Here is a 19,479-nt window from a genome sequence, read left to right on the forward strand (position 1 = left end):
GCTGCCAGGGACACAACGCCCCTTCAGTCTCGTGCTAGCCCGCGCTTCCTGTGTGAGCTCCCCCACCCCCGCCACACTGTCCCCATACACAGCCCCCCCAGGCCTCCCCAATTCTGAAGCTCTGCAGTGTCTTACTCGCTCCTCACCTGCACCCCCTCCTACGGCCACAGAGCCCCTTTGATTCTGCACCCAGTGACCTCCGACCTCCAGGCTGAGCCCCGAGCCTTTACGAAGGCCTCCTCTTCCCAAGGCAGGTTCCATCCCGCCAACTCTTGTGTTCCCGCAGCAAGAACATACTTCACACACGGGGGGCAGCACGGGTGGCGGGATGGGGTCATGACAGCATGTTTTAACCCCACGACGAGCCTCTGACTTCCTCAAGGGCTAGACCGGGTCATCTTCACCCTGTATCTCTCCCCGGGGGCAGCCCAGGTGCCCAGGAGGAGCTGGTTCTGTTGGGAGTGGAGAGGCAGCCATTGGGAGGCTCCCCGTGGCCACAGGAGGCATCTCCATGGGCCCTGGAATCTCTCATCGGAAGCCCCTGTGGCGTCCACCGTTCACGCCTGGATCCTCTCTGGCCTGGACCCGCTGTCCTCCCTCTACCCGAAATCCACCCGTTCCCTAAAACCCGCACGTCCTGCGGGCAGATCAGACTTCGGTAGCTGGCTCCTGGGGGGCGTTCCACTTCCAACGATTGCCTTTGATTCTCGACCAACAACACACTACTTAGCGGCCCTCAAATCGTTCTCTCTCTTGCTCTTTCTGGAGGATTTCCTTGTTGCAGCCCCCTTCCTGCTTTAGGCCTCGCCGACCAGCCTGGATACCCACCCCACCCCGTGGGAGGTAATTACGCCTTCCACCACGCCGTTCCCATTTCTGGCTGTGAACTTTCTTCTGGCTCACCCCGTCCACAGGGAAGCCACAGGGCCTTACGCCCGTCCCCACCTGCACCCCACCCACCGGAGCCAGCAACCCGAGGGTGGGCTGGGCAGGCCCATCTTTCTTCCAGAGAGCTCACCAGAGCGTTCTGTCCACTGTATCTTGAAAACCTTCTCCTCCCCAGGGACAGTCTCTGCTCCTCCCTGGTAGGGCCTCAGGGGCCCCAGCCTGACCCTCTCCCTTCTGCCCCCCACCCACTGTCCAGGAGAGGGTCTCCTTCGGAGCAAATCTAATTAGATCTCTGCTCCTTCAAGGGCTTGGCCCTGCCCTCAGATCACACTCCCCGGGTGGACTTTGAGGACTTTCCAACTTGGGACTCACACTCGGCCCCTTCCCCCTCCCCTGTACCCCGGGCCCCTGGACCCCAAATCGACCATGCTCTTTCTGGCAATCCTTGGCTTGTACGTGACTTGCCCTCAGTCTGCAATGCTCTTTACCCTTAGGTCTGATCTGTAAGCCTCTAATCAGCTTTCACGCCCCTGCTCAGAATCATCTTCCTTGAGGAAGAGAGCTCTGTCCAGGCCCTCCCGGGAGCACCTGTGTCCACCTGCAGCTTCCTGGAAGTTCTGCCACACGTAGGTCTCCAGCACTGGACTGACGGTGCTGGGAGGGCAGGGAGCACTGGGCACAGTGACTGGCACACAGTAGGTGCTTTAATAGATGCTTCTTTTTTTTTTTTTAATTTTTTTTTCAACGTTTATTAATTTTTGGGACAGAGAGAGACAGAGCATGAACGGGGGAGGGGCAGAGAGAGAGGGAGACACAGAATCGGAAACAGGCTCCAGGCTCTGAGCCATCAGCCCAGAGCCTGACGCGGGGCTCGAACTCCCGGACCGCGAGATCGTGACCTGGCTGAAGTCGGACGCTTAACCGACTGCGCCACCCAGGCGCCCCTAATAGATGCTTCTTTAATGTCTCAATGAAGAGCTAGGGATTAACTTGGCTCCCAAGTGATATTATTTTCTACCAATTACGAAACCCATTTTAACCTTCATATCCCAAAGCGATATAACCCAGTGGGTTTTTCTGTCCTCCTCCATAGCTGTTCCGGAAAATCTCTAGTGATAGGAAATCTAAATTTTCCCACTGAAAACCGGGCACCACGGATCTCTTTTCTATTCTATTCTATCCTTATATTCTTTTATATTTCAGTGCTCACAGCCACATGAGTAGGGGTCAGCCGCTTGGCCTTTAGAGAAGGGATGGCCTGGTTGGGATTCTAGGTTCTTTGGGATTTTAGGTTCCCTCATCTTCGCGAGGCTCACATTGGGAGTTACCTGGCCTCGTGCTTGTTGGGTGCCGGGCACATGGGGAGCCTGCACCCCTCAGACATCATCCTTGTTAGTCAGTCACAGGGGACCACAGGCAGCCTGGGGGACCTCAGAGCAGCCACATCAGCATCTCAACCCTTCCTTAGCTAAGCCTGGGAGGCTGCCCCACACCCGGGAGTGGCTCTCCTCCTTACTGACCTCACGCACAGTAGGGCTGGAATGCCTGACCCACACGGGGCTGTCTTCTCCATGCTTAGGAGGGAGAACGCACCCACCACAGAAACCTGCTGGTTCTGCTTGTTCTCAACTCACATAGTGGAGAAGGGACAGCTTTGTACGGTGAGCTCGCATGAGCCGAGGCTCAGGAAGACGTCATACCATTTTCCATATGCATATCAAGGAGGCATCGTCTCAACCCTACCTCCCTTGCTCCTTACCTTTGGGGAACTCTCTTTCTACCTGAACACCATTGTCTTCCTGTGGAGAGGTGCATACATCTTGTAAGGGGCAAAAAAACCCAGGAAAAAGGATTCTGGATTTCAGGACGCTTTGCTGTCGACTCCCTGAGGGCTCAGAGAAGTTGCTAGATTGACAGGTGTTGCTTGGAGAGCTACACCCCTCGGGAAGGAAATCTTTAACCAGCTTCTGTGCCACCGGGGGAGCAGACAAGGTTGTACGTGCTTCTCCTTGTTGCTTCTTGCTGCTTCCAGAAAATATTTTTGTTTCTACTAAAAATAAAATGAGAGTCGTGTTCAAAACATCTGATGAGGGGCACCTGGGTGGCTCCGTTGGTTGAGCTTCTGACTCTTGATCTGAGGTCATGATCTCACGGTTTGTGGGATCGAGCCCCGCATCGGGCTCTATGCTAACAGCCCGGAGCCTGCTTGGGATTCTCTCTCCCTCTCTCTCTGCCCCTCCCCCACTTGCATGCGCGCGTGCTCTCTCTCTCTCTTAAAATAAATGAATAAACTTAAAAAAAAATTAAAAACACACATCCGACAAGTGCACATCAAATGTATTGGCTTCTGCACACCTTCCTCTTCTGGAGACAGGGACATAGGCTGCAGTACTGCCTTGGGAGCCCTGGAGCCGCCGGTGGCCAAACGTGCGTGTGCTTTTGTGGGCACCTAGCACGTGACCACCATTCCGGGTAGGACTTCCCCCCAACTCATTGAAGAGCTCAAGTATATACACCAGCCTCACGCATTTGGTCTAAAGAGAGTGCTCGCTAGTGCCCTTCAAAACTCAGATGTCTTTCTCTACAACAGGCACAAGAGTGGGTGTCAGTCCCCTGACTGTGGGGCCAGAGCACCTGGGTTCAAATCCTACCTCTCCTCAGGATAAGGTAGGTGGCCCCATCTATAAAATCGAGGTAATGCTATCATAAGGTATAACACTATGATTTCATCTGTTTTCATAGTAAGTTCATCTACGTATGTTATGAACCACGCATTTATACAATTTACATAATTTTTATAAAATATTATATGAATTAAAATAGAAATTAATTAAAATGAAATACAATTCATTAAAATTAATTAAAATTGAGGTAATACAAAAAATAATGATCCATGTAAGGTGTTTAGTGCGATACCTGATTACAGCCAGCACTTAACAAATGGTAGCTCCCATTATGACTATAGAAACACTTATGTAGGTTGTGTACTACGGCAGGTACACAGGTAGGAGGTAATTGATGAGGTCCCAGGGATACTTCTAATAAGGCAGCGGATGGAAAATGTGTACAACATGGTGCTTGTTGCCACACCGTAACTCCAAAAGTCTGGAAATGCCCCTCAACAGGGGACTGCTGAATCCCCGTGCATCCGGCCTTCATAGCAAGGGAAGAGAACAGGGTAAATGCTCTTGTCTAGATGTGGAATGGTCTCAGAGATACACAATCAAGTGAACGAAGCAGAACGCAGGACGGTGCATCAGGCTGCCGCTCGTAAGAGCGTACACACTCAGGACATCCCTGGAAGGACCCAGAAGGTGCTGGACCAGGAACAGCGAGTGGGGGGAGAGACTTTCTTTCCACCGTTTGCCTGGTTTGTCCTCTTGGTTTTTAGTTTACTTTTTTGCTTTTGGAATACCCTATACATTTTTCAAAGGTATTCATCTTACATAAGGCAGTGACTCTTCCGTCAGGCACCAGCTCCTTGCTATGTGAATGCCCCCCAAGGGGCAGGGCCCCACCTGGGCGAGGGGGCCCCTGCTGCCAGTAACATGTGTCCAAACCTCGTTATGCACCAGGGAGGGAAAAAAAAAAGTTCTAGAAACCACTGGAGTAATAAGGACTCTTAGAAGGTTCTAGCAATATTTTCTCCAACGTCATACACAAAAAGGAAATAAGGCCATGACTACCTGGAACTCATTAGAACGGGGACCTCTCTTAAAACATCTCAGTTGTCTGTAATTCGTTCCAGCCCCTCGGTCCCCGAGTCCTGGTGTCCCTGGCAACGAGAAGAGGTTGAGCGTGGTGATGCGGTGCAGGGCGGCGGGAAGAACACAGGGCACAGAGGGTCCCCTGCATGTGCTCCCTGGCTCTGGCATCTGAGGCAAGCGAATCAACAGGGGATGAGGCCGGTTTTCCGTGTTCTCACAAACACACGGAAGGAAGTGAAGCACCCTCCTGGGTCCCAGCACATTGGACGTACTAAGAAAATGGCAGTTATCGTCGGTCCTGCCGTTTGGAGAAGACATACGACCTCCTCTGGCAAAGGTTGGGCTTTTTGTAATTTGTGCAGAAAGTATCTTTCTGAATGTTGCCCATTCTGTTTAAGTATGAAATGTCATAAGCAAAGAGTCTCAAAATAGTTACTCCTTTCCACATTGCTTCCTTTCATGAGAAGCTCTCTTAAAGAACCAAGAACTAAATCAACGCTCAGCAGTGTGCTTCCCAATCTGCTCCTTTCATTCTGGCGTCCGGCTCTTTACGGGGGAACGACCTACCTACCCACCTATCAGTTACCTGTCTGTCTGGCTTAACGTAAATTCCTTTTATTTGTGTTTGAGAGACGGAGTGTGAATGGGGGCGGGGCAGAGAGAGAGGGAGACACAGAATCCGAAGCAGGTGCCAGGCTCCGAGCTGTCAGTACAGAGTCTGATGCGGGGCTCGAACCCACGAGGCTGGAGATCGTGACCTGAGCCAAAGTCGGACACTTAACAGACTGAGCCCTAATGTAGATTAGTCGCCGCTAATGTAGATTCTTATGTGAACCATTCTGTGCAAGTCAGGTGGTCCACTCGTGACCTGAAAGAGTTAACCCAACTCCCAGAAAATAGAATGTAGTTGGTTTACTGGAGAAGAGAAAACTACGCAGCCAGAGCAGGACCCTCCTGACAACTTATTGATCAGATCTCTTTTTGTGGATTCTGAAAAGTACAATCAATCAGCAGCCATGAAATTGTCCTCCGGTGGGCCTTCACAAAGCAAGGAAGCACACGCCGTCTTTTTTCTGTCTTATGCCCTGAATGTGGGTTGGACTGAGAGCTCTCGATTCACGCCCCAAATTTTAAACTCTATCACCCCAGTGACGACCCACGCACTGCAGACTCTGCCTGTCTGAAGAGTCTTAAGAGAAGCATGAAGAAAGCAGCAGCCTCTGACAGGCATTTCTATTTCTTGGACCCAAACTCAAAGCCTCCTTCCTGAGCCTGAATTTGGAAGAGCTGCGGTATTGCAGGCTCCCTTGAAATAGTAACGTTCCCTCTGTTCCCTTCCCTAAAATGCATTAGCCTGTGGGTTGATCTTCTACAGCTCAAGTATCCCACAAACTCAGCTATCCGGAACCGTGCCATGCTCTAGGAGGTGAACAGAAAGTAACCAAAGATCCCGCCCAGCAGTCACCAAGTCTTGCCTAGGATTTGTCCACCCGTGTCAGTATCCATAAACAATACATCTCCAATACCAATAGCAAGCTCAAGGCCGGCTGTTTTCAGGGTGTCGTAGCACCTGTTACTCAAAAGCTTCCAGGAACAGAGACATCAGCCGGCTGGCTTGGCCACAGCTTCCCCGAGAGCTAATGGGGCAGGATTCTGGGGAAGACAGAGCTAAGCCACAAATGAGTACGGAAGACAAGGGGCTGACCACAGTCTGGGCAGTAGGCAGGGCTGGCCGGCAGGAAGAGGGCCAGGGGAGTGAGCTACTCTGGACTTTGTTTCTGCCCGCCCCCTGTGTCACTGTGGGCCTCAGGGGGAGTTACAGCAGGATGCCTCTCGGATGTGGGCTCTGAGCTGACCCAAGCACAGGGCAGGCAGGGGAGCGGGGGAGCCTCACGGACACACACGGCGTCACGGCCAACGGAGAGACGTGAATTTGGGCCACGGTAAGGGTGCCACCCGCCCACGCAGGTACACTAGCCCATCCTTAGTACAAAATGAAGAAAAGGTGTCCCTTCCCCAAGACACTTTACCTCCGCTGTCCAGAAAATATCACAATGAAGCAATCTGATAGAACAAGACACTCCACTGTTTCTTTCCAAATATTTAGGCCGTACATACTCTTTTATGCTCTCAGATGAGGCCCCATTGAGCCACTGGCCCCCTGTTGCATACAATCCTGTGACAACTGGGCTCACGACAGAAGCTAGAAAGTGGACAGTGGTTGCTAAGGAGAAGAACCAGCATAGCAGCCAGAGTCTACCAGTGAATTGCAAAGGAAGAGTGAAAAGACACGAAAACACACACGTGAGCCAGGGAAGATAGCTGTCCAGGGACCCCGAAGGGCCCAAGGCTTGGTAAGTCACACACAGAATACGATTTAGAGTCCTTCATCTCCAAATTAGTTTAGATTTTGTCTGAGGTGTTTTGGGGTGGCAGGTGGAACCCAGCTCCCAGCAAGGTCCTCTCGAAGGGTTACCTCTGCACCCATTTCTGCCTTCTTCAAACAGACTGAACCCGCCAATGAACCAAGGAGACGTTTCTGGACAAAGCCGGCTTCCCTGAATCCGAGGCATGCATTTCCTCCCCTGTTTCGACGTTCCTGGTGGTGATATTTCGCCCCTCAAAAGTTGGACCGTGTTACAAATGACTCGGTCCTAGAAATGGAGTAACTGAACCTCGTGTGGATGTGTCTGGGTCACTGACATAAACATGAGTCTCTAAACTCAACGGCCGGCGGGCCTGAGGGTCTCGTAAAGGACAATGTCATTTGCACTGTAGCCTGGGCCGCCCTCCCCCATCACCACCTTTTTAGAGCCCTTATGTCTGCATTTTAGGTACAGGGAACCGAGCTCACCTTCCTGCCTCGCCTGGGGGCTCTCCTCCGGCAAACCCGTGAGGCCGCAGCTCACTGGAAATCAAAGCAGTGAGCTCAACAGGTCTGTGCGTCAATCAACTGGAAAGCCACTCTGAGTGGCACCGTGGGGTCCATCTCAGACTCTCCTCACTTTAAGGTAGGACTCTGCTGTCCCCAGTGTTGGCACGGGGACCCAGGGGGCTGCTGCTGAGGGGAACGACAAGGCATCCTCTGCATTGACGCATGCTAATTTTGGGACACAGAGACTCTTACAGAGAGAGGGAGGCAGTCCCACAGACACCCAATGACACACAACTTCTCCAGCGAGTGCTTTGTTCCTTTCACGGGAGAGAGGAAACCTCCCCCTACGTCCAATTACAATGCGCAGAAGGGGAAATGAATGAAAGTCAAGTCACTTGCTGGCCTACAGAGACACTACCAAGGGAGAAAATAAAGAACGTTCTGCAATGAGCAAGGCTGGTGGATATTTTCTCATTTTTACGGGTCAAGGCTTCACCTTTTGGCTGCAGGTTCAAGGGGCCATGGGTCTCTACGTGGTACCCCGCATCCCCCCAATCCAGACTCGGGTTTTAAAATCAGTGAATATAATTGTTTCCGTGAATTTCTGGTAAGTTTCTGTGGGGAGCCCTTGCAGCCCAGGAAGGAAGTCAGGAGGGGGAGGGGGAGGGCAGCAAATGCGATAAACAGCTCCCCCAGCGAGGGTGGGGGTGGAGACAGTCCACACTGCAGGAGCCCAGCCAGCGCTGCTGCCTTGGGAAAGAGAAAAGGGAAGAAAAAGGAGAGCCCAGGAGAACAGACAGCAACCTAAGACTCAGAGGGCAAGGGTGAAGGGCGTCCTGAGACAGCTGGGCCAGAGGAAACACACGAGGAGGAACGAGCCCTGTCCTTTGCCGGAAATGAGACTTCCTGCCAAGGCCAGCCCTTCCTAGACAGTCAACAGTCCCCTCTGCTGTACGCATCAAACATCAGAACCCTGTCTCTCCCTAAAGAAGTAGACAGAACGGGGCAGAGGGCCGCAACGGAGAAATGCAACTGACTCCTAAGCCGGAGGCAACAGCTCCCAACTATGACAAGAGCCTTCCCTTTTTGGAACATCCGCACACAGAGGGGGAGGGGAGAGCTGCTGTTACCTTACGATGTCCATATGATGTCAGAACAAAATATGCCCGTGCAGGCATCTCTGAAGACCTCTGTATTCAGAAAAAAAGGGCAAAACACAGTATATTCATTACGATTGTTCTAAGGTCAAGTTCCAAAATACCACGTGGGGAACTGTGCAGGCAACTCTCACCTACAGTGAAGGCTCAGATAATCGCTGCAGAGAGAAATGACTGATAGCCCCCCTCTCCCAGAGACTAGCTAGAAAGGACACCGGATAAATAGAGCTGTTTTTCCAATTCTGTCATAATCCTAGAGGTCTTAAGGCTGATGACCAAAAGTCTCTCAGTACCTACAAAAAGTATCTGGAAGGCAGAAAGAAAACAGACATGTGCACACGTGCCTGCACACACGTACGTGTCTGTTATCTGTAACACACAGGTAACACATCGCAAGTGATGACCAAGAGACACAAGTCCCAGGTGATGATTCGACCACACCTTTCTACCCTACACTCAGGAAAGACAGCCCCAGGTTATTGGATTGTCCTTACTCCTTTATCCCAAAGCATGACTCTGGTTCCTGAAACACAGGTCAAGCACATTTTAAGCTTTTTCTTAAAACTTGATGCTAAAGTTCCCCAAAGCAACCGTCTGGGAAGATCATTTTCTCACCAAGGCACATTTCCTTTAAACAAGGCTTTTGCCAATTTACAAAAGCAACAAATGATCAAATTTGAAATATAGGAAAGCATATAAAAAATGAAAGTCACTGACAAGCTGTCACTCAAAAATGTTCACAGTGATTTTCTCTGGGAAGTGTGGCACATTTCTAGGGGAGAAATACACTTTTCTCTTTATTTCTTTCATTTCTATTATGGATCTCACTTATAACCAGACAGGATCACCCACTTCCACACCAGTGCTACATAAAAGTACAAGTTCATTCACACAGTGTCGTTTGGGGGTGCGTATGGCTGTCGATGCCCACTGTTCCTGTTTCGCTTGTTAATTCTGGCAGCGTTTCATCTCACTTCCTCCTCTTGCTTTTCTCAGGGGCTCTGACAATTACCAAGCAGGTAATGCTGCGTGTTAAAAAACTGATTAGAAAAAAAAAATTTGGCTGATCTGCCAGGTGCCAAAGGGAACCACAGAGGAGAACCTCAGCCAACGCTCCTGCAGAGAAAATGCCTGCTGGGCGTGTGTGCGCTTGCGTGGGTGGGCACACGTGTGCGCGTGCGCGGCGGGGCTGGGGGCTCCTAGGTCAGAGTCTCACCGCATCACCTTCATCCGGGTCTCGAGTACTCCAGGGAGGAGAAAGCAAGGTTTGTTTACAGTCTCTCCTGCTCTCCAGGAAAACGCCCGACCTCTTTCTCTTCAACAACCCTTCACTGAGCACCTGCTACATGCCAGGCACTGTCACAGGGCACTTGGGATGCGGCAGGGAAAACCACAAAATTCCTGCCCTCATGCCAAGGCCCATCCGTGCCAGCCCCCCTCCTATAACCAACGACCGTCACCGTCCTCTTCCATAACCAGTGACATCACGTCCACTGCAGCCACCCCTGTTACAACCACATTCCAAACCTGGAACGTATCTGCACCCAGAGTGCCCTGCTCTCTGACTGCATCCACTAACTCTCCCAGCTCACGGAGCACTGCTCCCTCCACGCCTTTTATTCTTCATTACCGAGACCTCAAGTCCCCACCATCTCTGTGGCAGACATGGCTGGCTTCCTACCCAATCTCCATTTGGGTCTTTCTTCTTAGAGAACCCTCATTTTGTTCAAGATGGCAATGAGCCCAGCAAACACCACGATTTTGGTGTCATAGGCTACTGCTCTGGCCAGTGAGATACAAGCTGAGCTCCTTTGTGAGAACTCCTGTAAGGTCTCAAGAGGGGATGCTCAGCTGGCATTTACTGGGGATGTGGATGTGATGCCTGGAGCCCTGGCAACTATCCTGTGAGCATAATAATGAGGGTCAGAGCTGAAAGAAGGTAGAGCAGAGAACCAGAGGCCTGGGCTCCCGATGACATGGTCAGCCTGCCACACCTGCCCCAGACTGCCCACCTCTGGACTTCCTTTACCACAAAAAATAAACCCTTACACTTTAAGCCACAGCTTTATGGACATCTAATTCCTCAAAGCTACACATGAGTCCCAAATGATACCACCCCCATCTCTCAAGTATGGGTCTGGAGTGGCTGGTGACATGCTCATGAGCCACGTGGAAGTCTTGCTAAAACCCAGAATCCGGGGCCCGGCTCCAGGGTTTCCAACCCACCAAGCGCAGAAATGTGCATTTCCGAGTTCGCAGGTCATACTCAGGCGGCTCTCCACGAACCACACTTTGAGAGCAACCAGATTAGGTTATACGGAAGTGAAACAAAAAAACACAAAAATTCGTATGGCTCAGCACCTTGCTACTGAAAATGTGGTCAAGGAACTCCATCACTGCTGACACAGAACCTCCCACCCTGCCTCTAAACCTACTGAATCAGCATCTGCATTTGAACCGATTCTCAGGTGGGTGCAGCACAGTCACAAGCCGAGGGCCAGCCCCGCGGGCTCAGCCCATCGCTGTCCTCTGGAAGGCTGGGGGACACCTCACCTTGACATCTGCTTCATGGCCACCGAGGCTGGGAGAAAGGAGGGTGGGCAGTCTGCCCTGGCCCATCAGGAATTCTACTCACAAGCCCTCAAATCACTCAGATTTTCATCAGCCAAAGCATAACGTCCAAGTGGAGGGGCACGTGGTCCTGCCACGTGCCCATAAGAACAAGAATGTGAGAGGGGTGCCTGGGTGGCTCCGTCGGTGGGGCTTCCGACTTCGGCTCAGGTCATGATCTCACAGTTTGTGAGTTCCAACCTCGCGTCGGGCTCTGTTCTGACAGCTCAGAGCCTGGAGCCTGTTTCAGATTCTGTGTCTCCCTCTCTCTCTGCCCCTCCCCTGCTCACGCTCTGTCTCTCTCCGTCTCAAAAATAAATAAAACATTAAAAAAAAAAAGAAAAAAGAACAAGAATGTGAAAGCACAGTCTTAAAAGACTCCCACAGTCAGCCTCCTGGTTTCCCAGCCTTTCCTACCCGTCTTCAACTATTCTCAGACCAGGGACTAAGGACATTTTAAAAGGCACAAGTACAGACGTAACCACCAGGACAAAGATATAAACCTTCTTAAATACTCCCCAAATATTATAAACCAAAGAGCCAAGAGTGTATCTGAGAAAGAAATACCGCAAATACAACAAAATGCAAATTACAAGATTAGGAAATTATGACGGAGATCCCATCAAACATCAGTCATATCAATAAATGCAGAAGGGTTCAACTCCTCTATTAAAGGAAAAAGACTTCCAACACAAAGACTTGAAAAATGGGAACTTTAGCAATGCCCAACAGAAGCACGTGCGAACTCAACCTGCGGCCTAGAAATCCCCCCACTAGGAAACCGCTCTAGGGGGCTCATGAGACGGGTGTGCAGACTTCTCCTGTGTCGTTGACCCATTCGCTCTTGTCTGATCGCGGCAAGCAGCCCAGGGCAGGCGGGACAGATCTCAGGGAATAACGGCCCTGCCATGGTAAGGACAGAGACATCGCTTGGATTCGCATTTGGGCGGACCATGGGCAGATGCCCCGAACAACCAGATCCGATGCGAGTGCTGAGCTGAGGGTGCGATCACCTGTTCTGAGAAGCCCAAACTGACGAACAGTGCACGAGTTCTATATGTGGCAGCTGGGTGACAGAGCCCCCAGCAGGGTCTTCTAGTGAATAAACATGGTCAAAGTGCTGTGGGAAAAAAGACACTGAAAGCCAAAGGCAGCAACACTCAAAACATCTCTAATGATACTAACACGTCTAGGCAGTTCGGCGGGGGGGGGGGGGGGGGGGGGGATGCCAGTGAGTGAGTGAGTAATCTGGCGTCAGCCCCTGGCCAGTCCATACACAGGCCGATCTCAACAATCCTACGTTGAAAAATAATTTCTTTATAACATTTATTTATGTTTGAGAGACTGAGAGAGACGGAGCACAAGCGGGAGAGGCGGAGAGAGAGGAGACACAGAATCCGAAGCGGGCTCCAGGCTCCGAGCTGTCAGCGCAGAGCCCGAAGCGGGGCTTGAACCCACCAACCGTGAGATGATGACCTGAGCCAGAGTCAGATGCTCAACCGACTGAGCCACCCAGGCGCCCCACGATCCTACGCTTTAGAGCCCCCCCATCACAGCTTCCATACTTCGATGCCTAATGCTGGCAAGCAGAAGACACACATAACCTCCACAATGTGAGGCTGCCATCGGCATTCACAGAACGGTCCATTCTTGTTTGGACTTGCTGTTTTCTGGCCATAATCTGAATACATACCACATTTTCCCCTTCTTTACGAAAAGGCGTAGAAAAGGAACCTGCTTAGGGCTCATTTAATACAACGATCATGAATATGGACGCCATCAGGTCCTGGAAGCAGCAAATCTTTAACCCTCACTCTGTGGTCACTGGACTAAAGCCAGAAACGGATTGATTTCGCGCTGAGTTGTAAAGGAAATAAACACAATTAAAGTGCCAATTTGAAGCGCTCCATATATATGATGAAGGACCGGGACGAAAGTGTGGGATCCAGTTAGAGGTCTGCCTGCAGAATCCCCTTCCTCGAGATGCTTTCCAGTTTCTAGACAACTGGCACAGGAACTCTCGGGACACTGGCTGTAAGGAATCCCTGCTTTGCTGCTCCGTGGGGTTGGGGCCAGGAAGGAGCCAGGCTTGCGTGATACACGACACCTCCACTCCCTGCCTCTCCCTGTCAGTCCTGTCCCTCCCTCCAACCCCAGACACTCGTTTCCATTACAAGGTCTGGAAACATCATTTGGGGAAGATATAAATACCTCCAAGGATTCCATGTCAGGAAAGGAAGTGAATTCCAAGACTGCAGGATTCCCGTGGAAAAGGGTCTGGGTTCTACTTCTCAGTGCTGGAGGCACTTCCTTGCCTGGCTGACATCATTTTTCTGGTTTTCTCAGACACTCTGTACAAACCTCAATCATGTCAAACCAAGCTCAGTTGGAAACACATGGTCCCGTATGCATCTTCTTCTAAGAATGCTGTGCCCTTTGAAGAACTATTTTTGAAAATCAGAATTGGAGAGACTCCCCAGGGCCTCTGAAGAGAAGCACATGGCACCCGAAAATAGTAACGAAGGATAAATCAAGCAACACAGAGAGCCTGATTCAGAGCTGGCCAGACCACAGTCAATGCGCAGAGAGGGAGACCCTGATGGCGGCTGGCTTTCTCTGCCTTCCTCTCCCGGGTTCAAGGCTGACGCACTTCACTTTCGGTCCCAGTTCCCTCCCGAATGACCACCATCGCCCAATGAAATAAACAGGTGGTGTCACACCAGACAAATGCTCTGTTTTCCCATTCCTCCCATTTAATGTGGATTTCCTGAGTTATTTATTTCTTGACTCAGAGAGTAATTCATAAGAAACAAAACACAGTTAGCTTATGGGCTTGCCCCAAGAGATCACTTAGGTACAGAAAAATGGAAATATGTTTAACTGTTTCTCAAAGGCTACAGTGAGTATTGGCAGCTAGTAAAAACACATCTTCTTTATGCCCAAAAAGGGGAGGGATTTTTTTTTTTTTTGGTAAAAAATAAACTTAGCATTGTCTTATTAAAAATTGTCATTTTGGAGCCATCTAGGCAAAATCGCTAAAAATATGCACGCTCTTCTGAGCAATGTCTGACATATGAGCCTGGAGAAAGCGGAGAGACCCCATGGAGTTTCATCCTTTCGGTCTCATGTTGGTGAGGAGAGAAAATAACTTCCTTCTGACCATTTCAAATGTTCAGCTAATATGGCTGGGCATTGATTGTTTCATATAAACTTGCACTGTTGGCAGTGAATTATACTGAACTCGAGTGGGATGCACGCTTTTTCCCCCCCCATACCACCTCCTTCCCCTCTCTTTTTGGTCAGGATATTCAACTTATTTTTTATCTCAAAATATGAAGGGAGGAAAAAAAAAGATGCACTGATTGGTTCTTGTCGGACTTTTAAACTCCTAAGCATGCAACCAGGCTTTCCAAAGCTTCTCATAGGAAGGGAAGTCTCATTTCCCACGGGTTCCATGCAGTTCCTACAAGCTCTGAGCCACCTTTCTTCTCATCCTGATGCCTTTCGAGGAAATTTTTTGGGTCACGCTTTAAAGTAACTAGTAGCCTTTAAAAAGTGAGTCTTCAGGGCGCCTGGGTAGCTCAGTTCGTTGAGCATCTGACTTAGGTTCAGGTCATGATCTCGCAATTCATGAGTTCGAACCCCGCGTCGGGCTCTGTGCTGACAGCTCAGAGCCTGGAGCCTGCTTCCGATTCTGTGTCTCCCTCTTTCTCTGCCCCTCTACCACTCATGCTCTGTCTCTCTCTCTCTCTCTCTCTCTCTCTGTCTCTGTCTCTCTCTCTCAAAGATAAACATCAAAAAAATGATAAAAATTAGAAAATAAAAATAAATTATTTTTAAATAATTTAAAAAATCGTTTTCTAAAATGGTCCTTGTTAACATCTTACCTGTTAGCAGTAGGGGAAGCAGGGTGAGCTGTGCAAGGAAACTCTATTCTATCTGTACCGTTCCTGTAAGTCCAAAGTTAGCTTCAACTTAAAATGCTTTCAAAAATGGTCATTTGGGGGCGCCTGGGTGGCGCAGTCGGTTAAGCGTCCGACTTCAGCCAGGTCACGATCTCGCGGTCCAGGAGTTCGAGCCCCGCGTCAGGCTCTGGGCTGATGGCTCAGAGCCTGGAGCCTGTTTCCGATTCTGTGTCTCCCTCTCTCTCTGCCCCTCCCCCGTTCATGCTCTGTCTCTCTCTGTCCCAAAAATAAATAAACGTTGAAAAAAAAAAAAAATTAAAAAAAAAAAAAAAAAATGGTCATTTGTGATAGGTTGAAAAACCCCCCAGAGCCGCAGTTTTTCATAGAGTTTAAAGTCATTTCTCACTCCCTCTGTAATGTGACTCCCTATCTATTTGTTGATGTACCAGAAGCGGCAGAAGTGTGTTTGTAAAATCCTGTTCTGTATTTATTAAAACATCCTGATGTGTCTCAGCACAGTTTACAGTTGCCAGCGATCTGTTGGTGAGCGGAGACGAGACATCAGCTACTGAGAATCCCCCAAAGGTCAGCTCTGTTAACAGGGTGACTGCACAGTCCCTCGGAGAGAGCATGGCATCAACTCTCCCAGGATGGCCAAGTTGGCAACATGACATCATTTCAGAGAAACAGAAGGCATTTGGAATACAAATGACAGGAACAGGGGTGCCTGGGTGGCTTAGTTGGTTAAGTGTCCAACTTCAGCTCAAGTCATGATCTCACGGCTCATGAGTTTGAGCCCCACATCGGGCTCTATGCTGACAGCTCACAGCCTAAAGCCCGCTTTAGATTCTGTGTCTCCTTCTCTCTCTCTGCCTCTCCCCACTTGCGCTGTCTCTCAAAAAATAAACTCGAAAAAAATTAACAAGGGGCGCCTGGGTGGCTCGGTCAGTTGGAAGTCCGACTTCAGCTCAGGTCATGATCTCGCAGTTTGTGGGTTCGAGCCCTGTGTCGGGCTCTGTGCTGACAGCTCAGCCTGTTCCGGATTCTGTGTTTCCCTCTCTCTCTGCCCCTCCCCTACTTGTGCTCTGTCTCTCAAAAATAAATAAATGTGAAAAAAAAATTTTTTTTTAATATTAACAAATGACAGGAATAGTACGGACCATGCACCAAAGATCTGTGATCTATTCCAGCTTGGTTTTGCCTCCCATTAACTGGGTGAATGTGCAACAGATCACCCAGCCCTTCTGGCCTCAGGTCGCTCATCTATACGATGGGATAATAACCATCCTACACCATGAGGAGGAAATGGGGCAGTGTGAAAACTCTAAGAGAACAGTGCACTGTGCAAGGGTGAGCTTTGGTTATGGTGTGCCCAGCCCTAAGGTGGCCCATGTCTAAGGCACAAACTTAGCAGTGACACGGATGCACTTTGTCCTTTATCGCAAATCTAGGGGGGGAAATATACACCCAAGGAGACAGAGAGAGGCAGGAAGACAGCTCAATCTTTGACCCATGTCCCACCCTCTTGCCCAGACTGCTATTTCCTGCCCATTGTGCCAAATTCACTAGAAGGCAGCCAGCGAAGGTCAACGTGCATTATGTTTTGTGGTCACTCTATATGGTGGGATAAGAGTTGACCTTGGGTGGGGCAAACTCAGCCATTTTCTTGGGCCTGGAGGGGCTCTGGAGGAAGGGGCTGTGCTCTCCAGCCCCCACTGACCTCGGTCTGTCCCTTGAATGTGCCATTCCCTCTCCTATGCCACATCGGGAGCTTTTCTGCTGGTGAGCAGGTGAGAAGAAAGGATGTGGAGCCACCCGCAGGGGCTGGAGAAGATCTGAAACTCGCGGGCGAGCTTCACATGAAAAGCAGGTGGAAGGAAGGACACCAGCCCCTGGCCCTTCTACACCTTTCCCTTTAATCTTCTCACCTGCATAGATGCCCTGACCACTTCAGTCAGATTCAGCTGGAAACAAACACCTGCACAGAATGGGGAAAGGGGAGAGGAACATGCAGGGTTCATGCTGAAACCTCTACCCGACCCAGGCACTGAGAAGCAACACACACAGTCTTTCAAGGTCAACCCATGCATAAAAATATTTGGAATTTTTCAGAAAAGTCTAGGCACAACGGGACTCGCCCTAGGGTCACACAGGTATGCCTTGGAGTTGAGGAAGAGAAAGCACTGAAAATCAGCAAGGCATGGGCTTTCCCGAAAGATGTGGCCGATCCCACCCTGCCCCGATCTGGAGGCTTCAAGGGGGCCCCAGAGGAGGCGTCTCTGAATGCTGGGCTCCCAACAGACCCTGATGGTCCAATCCCAGCTCATCCCAAGTAGGGTCGGACTTGGACAGGACCAGCCCCCAAGGACACAGCTGATGATGTGTGCTGTAGTGAGGCCTTTCTGTGGCCCTGGGCTGGCTGTTATTTATGCACTGTGTGATGATTCTTTTCCTTCATGAAGATGTCTTTCTCCCATCAAAGCTAATGGGAGTCATGTGGCTGAACTGAAGGCATTTCATTCTCCAGATTTTCTAAAAATAAAATGTGGAAAAGGGAAACATATGTATTGTTTCTATTTGGGCTTACAAAAACACAAACAAAAAGGAACCAGAGAGATTCACTGTCCAAGAGATTCAGTTCTTTCTTGATTACAATAGCGAAGAGGTTGTCATCAAATAGGTTTAGATGTGAAATAATCTGAAATCCTGCTCAATTTATTAGATGAGCACAGTGTAACGAATGCCCTTTTTATCCCTTGAAGACTACATCCCATCTCATCTTGGATGCCCTGAAAGGCCCTTCTTAGCTAGTAGACTACGGAATGGTCCTGTACTATGGTTCAAAGTAAGTTTGCCGTAAAGAAAATTACTAAAAAGGGAATTTTGCTTTCCTAATGAGTTTCATTATTCACTTGTAATTACTTACGGTTAAGGGTGAAAAAAAATACCTCTTGGATATAATAAAATCACACTTAAAAACACAAATATCCTTTTAAAGTTACAGGTTTAAGAAAAAAAGATGGTAATGCTCACAAAACAGCAACACTGAAAATGAACTTCCGGTCTGCCTGGTCTCACTAAGGGTAGGAGTATCTAAAATTGGCTACATTTGCTCAGGCTTCTGTTGGCATGAACATTTCTAATTTTCCATCTAGGACCCCTTCTGTTTGTTTTGCTTTCCCATCACTTGTTTGCAGGCATCTTTAAACATGGCCGTACCTCCACGCACGATTTGGTCCAGTGCTTGGAAACCCCAATGTCTGCCTGGCAATGAAGGTTTTCCCCAAGGGGTGGTGAACGGACAGCAGTTTGCTCACTGTCTCATGTATTTGAAAAGAATCAAGTGGGACCTGAGCCAGCCATCCTGCCTAAGTCAGTGAGTTATTTACTCCCAAATCTAGGCATTTCCTTCTTTCCTCCTTCCTCCCTCCCTCCCTTTCTCCCTTCCTTCTTTCTTCCTCCACAAGGAGTCCATGAGCGAGTCCTCTTAACTTTACCTAAAACACCTCGAACCATCCATTCTACTCCACCTGTGCTGGTGCCACTCACTCGTTGACTCCTGCTCTACGACCTTCCTTTCACCTGAGATTCTGGGAAAATGTAAGTCACATCATGGCGATCCTCCACCTAAATCTCTCCAATGGCTTTCCTCCCATCTAAAATAAACCACAAACTTCCTCCCAACATAATATGTCTTTGGCCTGCCTCCTTGAGCCCATATGGCCCTCTCCCACACCCTCGGCACCCCCACTGGCCTTGGTCTTGTCCCTCACCAGCTCCCCCACTGGCCTTGGCCTTGTCCCTCACCAGCTCCCCCACTGGCCTTGGTCTTGTCCCTCACCAGCTCCATTCTTTATCACATCAGGGGCTTTTCATCAGCTGTTCCTTCTGTCTCAAGTGCTCATCTTCTCCACCTTCACAAAGTAGGCTCCTTCTTATGCAGATCTTGGCTGAAATGTCACTGACTCAGAGATGCCTTCCGTGACCACCCCACCTGAAGGAGCCAAAAAGCAGCCAACCCCATCACATCACCTGATTCCAGCACTCTGCAAAAGCTCTTAGTGCCCTTTGAACTTTCTCATGTTGAACTATCTATTTGTCGTGCATCCCTAACCACTCAGTAGGGTGAGCTCCATGAAGGCAGGGGTGTTGCTTCGCTTACTGCAATGCTGAACATACCTACATGGTACCTGGCACCCTCAATAAACCTTCATCAAGTGACTCACATCATGTAAGTGATGGCTCATGTCCACGAGGAGCCCAGTAAAATCCTGAAGACTCACTTGCCTACCAGATAATAGGAGATGATGGAAGAGATATAGAATCTTCACCCAAAA

General features: G+C 49.8%; 1 protein-coding gene across 2 annotated transcripts in view; it reads right to left on the bottom strand.

Annotated features, from left to right (window-relative positions):
- The window catches only part of CUNH10orf90 (chromosome unknown C10orf90 homolog), a 217,676-nt gene that overhangs the window by 20,725 nt on the left and 177,472 nt on the right, over positions 1 to 19,479 (bottom strand). Inside the window, exon 6 of one of the 2 annotated variants that reach the window (XM_047072754.1) lies at positions 2,648 to 2,938. The exons of the other annotated variant lie outside the window; for it this stretch is intronic. Within the exon in view, the coding sequence (XP_046928710.1) occupies positions 2,648 to 2,938 (291 nt within the window). The remainder of the gene's footprint in view (positions 1 to 2,647; positions 2,939 to 19,479) is intronic. 2 annotated transcript variants of the gene reach the window in all.

The sequence above is a fragment of the Lynx rufus genome, unplaced genomic scaffold, assembly GCF_022079265.1.
Source record: "Lynx rufus isolate CCGP_SWC_20201006 ecotype Redwood Valley unplaced genomic scaffold, mLynRuf1.p SCAF_11, whole genome shotgun sequence".
Taxonomy (NCBI): Eukaryota; Metazoa; Chordata; class Mammalia; order Carnivora; family Felidae; genus Lynx; species Lynx rufus.